Consider the following 8,401-nt stretch of genomic DNA (forward strand, 5'->3'; position numbering starts at 1 on the left):
TCACATCATCAACAACAAGTGACGTGCGCCAGAACACGTGACGTCCAGCCTCTCTTGTGATTGGATTCTCGCAACAGACCCAGATCCAAGATGGCAGCTACCTTCGTGGAGCATGTTGTCGCTGACGCAGGAGCGTTTCTGAAGAAAGCTCCTCTTCAGGTCAGTCTTTGATTGTTTATTTGCTAATAAGCATGCTGTAAATAAAGCTAACTGACCCTAACCCATAATCCCGTCCTCCCGGATTTACCACTACGAGTAGATAGGGGTAAGGGTTGATTAACCCATTACTAGTAGATCATGCAGTGCTCACCACTACAATTAATAAGTTATACCCTAACCCAAACCACTTGATAGATCGATGTTAGGGTACTACTAGTAGATCAGGGTTAGGTTAATTCAATACTTGTAGATCTGGGTTAGGTTAACCCACTACTAGTAGATCAGGGCTAGGGTTAACCCACCACTAGTAGATCAAGGTTAGGTTAACCCACTACTAGTAGATAAGGGTTAGGTTAACTCACTAATAGTAGATCAGGGTTAGTTTAACCCACTACTAGTAGATCAGGGTTAGGTTAACTCACTACTACTAGATCAGGGTTAGGTTAACACACTACAAGTAGATCAGGGTTAGGTTTAACCCACTACTAGTAGATAAGTGTTAGGTTAACTCACTACTAGCAGGAATCATGCTGTGTTACAACGCAGAGTTAATGGGCCACATTATGTTCTCATTTGTTGCAGGACATCGGAGCAACAATCTACACCCTGAAGGACGTGGTGGAGGAGATCAGAGATAAGAACACCAGAAGAAGTCTGTCTGTCCTACCATATCAGCTCAACTTCAAAGAACCGTATCCTGAACACATCCGGTTTGGTAAAGACTTCCACACGCTTTGACATTGTGACACGGTCCTTCATGTCTTTGGTTCCGGATTGACCCGACAACGTGTCTCTTCTCCTAGTGACTGAGTTCTCCAAGAAGACGGGGGACTACCGCAGCCTGTCGGCCACGGACATCAAGGTCCTCGCTCTGACCTACCAGCTAGAGCTAGAGCAGGTCGGCTCCGACCATCTGAAGAAGGAGCCAGAAGTCAAGGTAACTGCAACAGCTTCTATATCATCTCATATTTTACACAGCGTTGTGGTGTTATTCTGAACTTTTGAAAACATTTCCTACTCCAGGTGCATGTTCAGAACACACAGCGGCACCCAGAGGCTCCAGTCAACGTCGCTGGCTTCCACTTCCCGTCAAAAGTAAACCTTATAACCCCGAAAGTAAAACCAGACCCTGCTAGGATTTCCTGCCCTTCTGTATATGCCCTCTTATTCTGTTGTTATTGGTGTTTAGAAGGCGGGAGACGTCAGACAGACGCCTGCACGCTCGCACTCTGTTCTCCACGCTGAGGATGGGGAGTTTAACAGTTTCCAGTTCTGGAGGGACCCGCTGCCATGCATTGTGTCTGACCTGTTAGAATGGCTGGTAAGTAATTAAGAAATTATGCACAGTGATCAGTATTTAAAAGCTCTAGAACTACTATCTGATTTTACATTTTATTTTTTAAAGGAACCATTTCTTCCAGTGCGATCAAACGATGCTGCTGATGTTCTGGTTTGATGTGGAGGCTTTTTTCTCAGGACGATGAGGACCGCAGGAGCTCTGGAGCGGACGACCGTCCCGGAGCAGGGGAGGAAGAACTGCAGCAGACTGAATACTGTGAAAGAGAGCAGGGCAGAGAGCTGTCAGAAGAGGATGAAATAGAGGAGGAGGAGGAGGAGGACGAGGAAGTGGAGGAGGACGATGGTGAGGGATGGATAACTCCTAGCAACCTCAAGCAAGTTCAGCTGGAGTCGGGGGACTGGACGGCCCCCGCCGATATCAAAGTGGGATGTCTGACCACTGACTTTGCCATGCAGGTAATTTAATTGTAATATCTAAATTATTGATTTAAAAGGGAACTACGTATAGTTTACAAAGTAAAAGTCCCCATGGGATGCCCCGTATCAGATTATAGATTCAACTGTATAATCAAATGTGCTATATCAGCTATATCGTTCATGCAGACTGTGACTCTGCATGTTATAATAGCAGAGTGACAGTATTTATAAACAGTACGATATTAAGTGAGAAATGTTCTTAACTGATATGTTTACTATTATGTCCAGAATGTCCTCATTCAAATCGGCCTTCATGTCCTCTCAGTCAACGGGATGCTGATAAAGCAAGCAAGAAACTACATCCTACGCTGCCACGCCTGCTTCAAGTGAGTAGGCAGCAGTCTGTTAAAACATTTCATCATTCAATTCTGGTTTGGAACCCACTGATGTTTATTTATTTTTCTTTTTGTAGAACTACAACAAACATGACGAAGGCATTCTGTCCTCACTGTGGAAACAAGACATTAAAGAAGATCGCAGTTACCATCAACGAGGACGGCAGCACGCAGATGCATTTCTCCCGGAACCCCAAAGTCCTGAACCCCAAGGGGTTGAAGGTAAGAGCGGAAGACCTAAGCCTAACCCTGAGAGTAGAAGAGCTAACCCTTAGAGTAGAAGACCTAACCCTAACCCTGAGAGTAGAAGACCTAACCCATCCCTAGAATACCTAACCCTAACCCTGAGAGTAGAATAACTAACCCTAACCCTGAGAGTGGAATACCTAACCCTGAGAGTAGAAGACCTAACCCTGAGAGTAGAAGACCTAACCCTGAGAGTAGAAGACCTAACCCTGAGAGTAGAAGACCTAACCCTGAGAGTAGAAGACCTAACCCTGAGAGTAGAAGACCTAACCGTGAGAGTAAAAGACCTAACCCTGAGAGTAGAAGACCTAACCCTGAGAGTAGAAGACCTAACCGTGAGAGTAAAAGACCTAACCCTGAGAGTAGAAGACCTAACCCTGAGAGTAGAAGACCTAACCCTAGACCACACACAATGGAACGCAGTAGAATACGCCTCCAAATCGATCATTAATCATTAAAAGATCTAATTCATGCCTTATTACAAAATGCGTTGTTGCTTGAGATATGTACATCATACACCGTCACGGTGCACTCTGCTGGTGAGTGACGGCCTGCTGTCCTTGCAGTACGCTCTGCCGCTGCCCAGAGGAGGCAAACACGCCAACAACCCCCACCTGGTGGAGGACCAGCGCTTCCCCCAGCAGAGGCTCTCCAGGAAAGCCCGGCAGAAGACCAACGTGTACGACCCCGACTACGTCAGCGGCAGCTCCCCCTTCAGAGAGAACGATATCACCAGCCGGGCGGCCAACCTGCAGATCAGTGACGGCCGGGGCGGCGGAGGCCGACAGAGGACCAACCCCAACGCTACACGCAAGAAATTTGTGAAAAAGTGAAGAACGTAGTGTAGAACTGACCTCAAACCAACCTTTATTTTGCAGGTTTCTAAAGCTGACAGGATTTCGTATTCTATGGCAATACATTTTGTAGGCTGTCTATCAGTGTAATGTAACTATATTAACAATAACCCTGTTTGAAATAAACACATTGCTTTCAAATGTGCCCCAAACCACAATAAAAAAAACGATTTGCTTAAAAAAATTACAAATAACACTCAAAAACTTTCAATGATTTCCCATTCTTGTGATTCAAGTGACAAAACAATTCTCAAACTTTGAGCATATCTATGGAAAGCAAGTGGTGACCAATGCATCGAAAGAGATTTGTCCTTTTGGCTTCATGTACCCTGACAGTGGCTGATTCATTATGATCTCGAACACCAACACACAGATTTGCAGATTAAGGTTAAGAGTTGTTAGGCTTTCAGATCAGATTCAACTTTATTGTCCTTTAGCAGAGTACAGGTACAGAACCAATGAAATGCAGTTGACATCCAACCAGAAGGGCATAAGAAAGCCTGTGTGTGGGCCAGCTTGGGGAGGAGCTCGCTACAGGTCCCTGGATGGGGAACAGCCTCTGGGTCGGTCAGACTGCTGAGCTCTCTACGACCGGGAACCACTTTGGAGCACAAACCAAGGGTGAGCGAAGGGTGCTCCCACACGACAGCCCAGGCGCTTGTTCTAGCGGAGGACGAGTCGTCACGGAGGCGGCCGGGTGAGTCACTGAGCTTCTGTCAAGGACTGCCCACTCACAACGCCTCCAAGGCCGAACCAGACTTAGAATAAGTCCAGGTCATCTGGAGAATGCTCCCTAATAAGAGGATATGAACAGACTGACTACCTCCGATGGATTCTTCAGGGATTATGTAAAACATGACTAAAAGCTTCCCCTGCATGTGGTTGTATGGAAAGATTGAAGGCAGATTTTCTTTCCATATACTTAAATACCAACAGAGAAATATGCAACACCTTTGAGTATCACAGCAATTACCATTCTAAAGCCCCGGACACACATGATGGGTGTCAGAGTGGTTCATGAGGCTGGGTTGTGTGTCGTTAGGTGTGTGGGTAGGTGGAAGACGCATTAGTAATGGCTGCATGCTCCACTTCAGACCACCACCTACTGAAAACCCCCTCACTCTGCACTGTAGAGGATAATATGCATCTGCACTCCTTTGACGGTTGCTGTGGCATAATTCTGTATTATTACTGTCTTCCTGAAAGTGAGTTGGTTCGGATTGATTGCAACATGGTTTGCTATATTCTAGTTTGGTGACCTGATTCAGGGATTTAGAAATAGGGTTAGGGTGATATGGTTATAAGGGTTAGGGTGATATGGTGTTAAGGTGTATGGTGTTAAGGTGTTAAGGTAAGAACAGGGTTTCTGCTCTTCCACTTAGCTAACCCTTATAGGGCTACTTAGGTTGGTACCAGGGTTAGTATCCACCTTTAGGATTGGTTAGGTCAGTATTCACCTTAGGGCTAGATAGGTTAGTATCAGCCTAGTAGGGTTAGGGTTGATACTAGCATAATTATTCGTCTTTTGGGTTTGTTATGTTACTATTAGGTTTACCTTAAGGGTAACCTAACACAAGCATGTTAGGTAAGCCTAACCGTAATGGTTAACCCTAACCCAGTGGGTGCTCCATCAGGCATAGCTGTCTGTCTGTCTGGATGGCTCTCTGGCTAGCTGGATAGCTGCCAGGAACCAACCTTAGCCTCTGCTCTCTCCAACACCAGATGTAGGTCGCAGAATGCTGCAGGGAACAAAGGCTGTGTGTGTGTGTGTGTGTATGTGTGTGTGTGTGTGTGTGTGTGTGTGTGTGTGTGTGTGTGTGTCGTGTGTGTGTGTGCGTGCGTGCGTGCGTGCGTGCGTGCGTGCGTGTGTTGGGGAGATAGAGGGAGGAATGTGTTATGGATGCTCATCATGGAGGACATGCCTGCCAGCATAGAGTCTCTGTGCTGTCACAGTGCATCGTCACAAACACCCGGACACCCCGGGGGACCCGGACACACTCGTTCCAAAACCTTCTTCTGCCATGCATCCTTCTCTATCCTCATTGTATGTATCTCTTTATCTCTCTCCCTCTCTCCATCCTCATTGTCTGTATCTCTTTATCTCTCTCCCGCTCTATCTCTCCCCTTCACACACAAGCACATATATTCTCGACATATATTCTCTTATTATCTCTCTGACTTAACCCCCCCCCCCCCCCCCAATTTGAATGCCATCATTTCTAAATGGCTAATTCCTGCAGGAGAAATTTGGTACATACATACATAAGGCCTAGTTTATTCTTGGTTTGATTGAACCATCTTAAACATAAACACATACCACTGCAAAAGCCCTGGTGCAGGGTAGCGTGGGTCTTAGACAGTTTGAGAAGAAGCACAGCGAACATGTTTGGTTGGCTGAACAACCATAAGGCCAGTTTTACTGATCATTAAACTCTGAATTTACTGGATGTTGAGTTTTGAGCTCAGTATCCTACTAAGTACTGCAGATGTACAGTATAGTACTCAGTACTGCAGATGTACAGTATCATACTCAGTATAGTACTCAGTACTGCAGATGTACAGTATAGTACTCAGTACTGCAGATGTACAGTATCGTAATCAGTTCCGTACTCAGTACTGCAGATGTACAGTATCGTACTCAGTTCAGTACTCAGTATTACAGATTTACAGTATCGTACTCAGTACTGCAGATGTATATCAGCAGCAGAATCTTCTAAACACTAAATGAAAGTGTGCACACACCCTAACTTATGATTTCTCTCAACTCTCAGGTTATGAAGAGAAATTTTAGGTTAGGGTTTTTCTTCCAATCATTTTCATAGCATTCATTTATTTTAATATCACCAGGCTGAACGTGTAACCGTGTTTCTGCCATGGCAACAAAGAAAAGGTTTAATAAAAATAAAATGCATACTAATGATTGTGCTTCAGCAGTGACTATTTTGAACTCTGTAGAGCTTGGTCTATACAAGGGCATCGCGCATGTAAGCCCATGACGCTGGTTGATGTGAAAAGTCGTTAGTAAAATCAATAACTTCCTTCCGGACAATATTGATTTTTTGTGATTTCATTACGTGCGTAATGCTTTATTGCGGTCACCAAAATTCTCATGGACAGCAGTCCAGTCAGGTCAACAACATGGTATGAACTTCAAAACAAGATATGTCACTCTGACGGAATTTGTCAATGATCAAAGGTGTGAGTAAAACTGATGCAGGTCAATGTAGACCTGATTGATTTTGGAATCTCACATCAGTAATGTAACTAAAACAGCCTTCTATCACCTTATAAATATTGCTTAAGTGCAACATTTTGTCTCCCAGGCAGATACTGAGAGACTGACATGAGTGTATCACTAGCAGGCTTGAATTCTGTAATGCTCTCCTTTCTGTTCTACTTAAGACTTAGACTTAGACTTGGCTTTATTGATCCTTTTGGGATGACTCCCTCAAGGAAATTGAATTTCCAGTAGCTTACAGAAACACAACACAATATAAGATAAAACAATAAACTCTTAGCTAATATTGAAAGTAGGATAAGAATAGAGGTAAAACAGGATTCAAGTAAAATTAAAGAAAATAAATGTAGAGAACTGTATAGAGGATGAATATAGATAAATATATGGCTGTATATGGCATTGTGTTGTCATACAGTGGATAAATAAATAAATAAAAATGATATTCGCAGAAATTAGCAGTTAAATAAATTAAATTAGCAGTTAAATTAAGCGGTGGATTAGGTTATTGCACCAAAAAAAAGAAGAAGAATAGTGTCCAGGTATGTATGTGGGTAGATTAGATTATTGTTATTGCACAGTGCACCACCCCTTCCCTTCTCTCCTCTTTACTCCATTTCCTCCTCCTCCCCCCGAGTGAGGAGTTGTAGAGTGTGATGGCATGAGGGACAAAGGAGTTCTTCAGTCTGTTGGTCCTAACCATGGGACGGAGCAGCCTTCCACTGAACAGGCTCCTCTGGTTGCTGACGACGGTGTGCAGGGGATGGCTGGCATTGTCAATAATGTCCAGTAGTTTGTCCAGTGTCCTCTCTGCCACCGTCACAAGTGAGTGACCACCTTCATGCCGACCACAGAGCCGGCCCGCCTGATCAGTTTATCCAGTCTGGAGGTGTCCCTCTTGTATATGCTGCCTCCCCAACACACCACAGTGTAGAAGAGGACGCTGGCAACCACAGACTTGTAAAACATCCACAGCAGTTTGCTGCAGATGTTGAAGGACCGCAATCTCCTAAGGAAGTACAACCTGCTTTGTGTCTTCCCATTAAGGTAGCTGGTGTGTGTTGTCCAGTCCAGTTTATTATCCAGCCACACCCCAAGGTATTTGTATAATAATATTTGTATGATTTTACAGCCTCCACCTCAGCTCCCTCTAGCAGGACTGGTCGCGGTCTTGGTCAGGACCTCCCAAAGTTAATGACTAGCTCCTTCGTCTTAGAGGTGTAGAGCTTTAGTGTGGCACCAGAGAGCGAAGTCCCCCACCAGACTCCGATACTCCTCCTCTCTGTCACCCCTGATACACCCAACGATGGCTGTGTCATCGGCGTACTTCTGTATGTGACATAGCTCCAAGTTGTAACAAAAGTCTGAGGTGTACAGGGTGAAGAGAAGAGGGGCCAGCACTGTGCCCTGGGGGGCTCCAGTGCTGCTGACCAGTGTCAGACGTGGTGTCCTTCAGCCTGACGTACTGTGGCCTGTCAGTGAGGTAATCATCAATCCAGTCCACCAGATAGGGTCCACTCCTATAATTAGTATATAATCCCAGAAAGCTCTATATAAGCTAGACCACCCAGAATGCAGCAGCATGTGTACTTACCAAGACCAGGAGAGTCCACTTCTCACCTGTGCTAAAGTCCCTTCATTGGTTGGCCATCAGTTCTAGAATCGATTTTAAAATCCTCTTATTGATGTTCACAACACTCAATGGGCTAGTGCCCGGATATTTGTCAAAGATGCTTCTGATGTATTCTCCCTTTAGATCACTGAGGTCATCTGGCACTGGCCTTTGAGTTGTTCCA

The 8,401-nt window shown here is 44.9% G+C and overlaps 1 protein-coding gene across 1 annotated transcript; it reads left to right on the forward strand.

Moving 5' to 3' along the window:
- Positions 1 to 86: 86 nt before the first annotated feature.
- On the forward strand, positions 87 to 3,518 carry nob1 (NIN1 (RPN12) binding protein 1 homolog). Its single transcript, XM_079736576.1, has 9 exons — positions 87 to 159; positions 742 to 874; positions 963 to 1,096; positions 1,183 to 1,254; positions 1,349 to 1,480; positions 1,636 to 1,914; positions 2,164 to 2,261; positions 2,348 to 2,492; positions 3,083 to 3,518. Exons 1-9 carry the CDS (start codon positions 91 to 93, stop codon positions 3,347 to 3,349), a joined length of 1,329 nt encoding a protein of 442 aa, XP_079592702.1. The 5' UTR covers positions 87 to 90; the 3' UTR covers positions 3,350 to 3,518.
- The last annotated feature ends 4,883 nt before the right edge of the window (positions 3,519 to 8,401 follow it).

The sequence above is a fragment of the Pollachius pollachius genome (assembly GCF_949987615.1).
Source record: "Pollachius pollachius genome assembly, chromosome: 5".
Taxonomy (NCBI): Eukaryota; Metazoa; Chordata; class Actinopteri; order Gadiformes; family Gadidae; genus Pollachius; species Pollachius pollachius.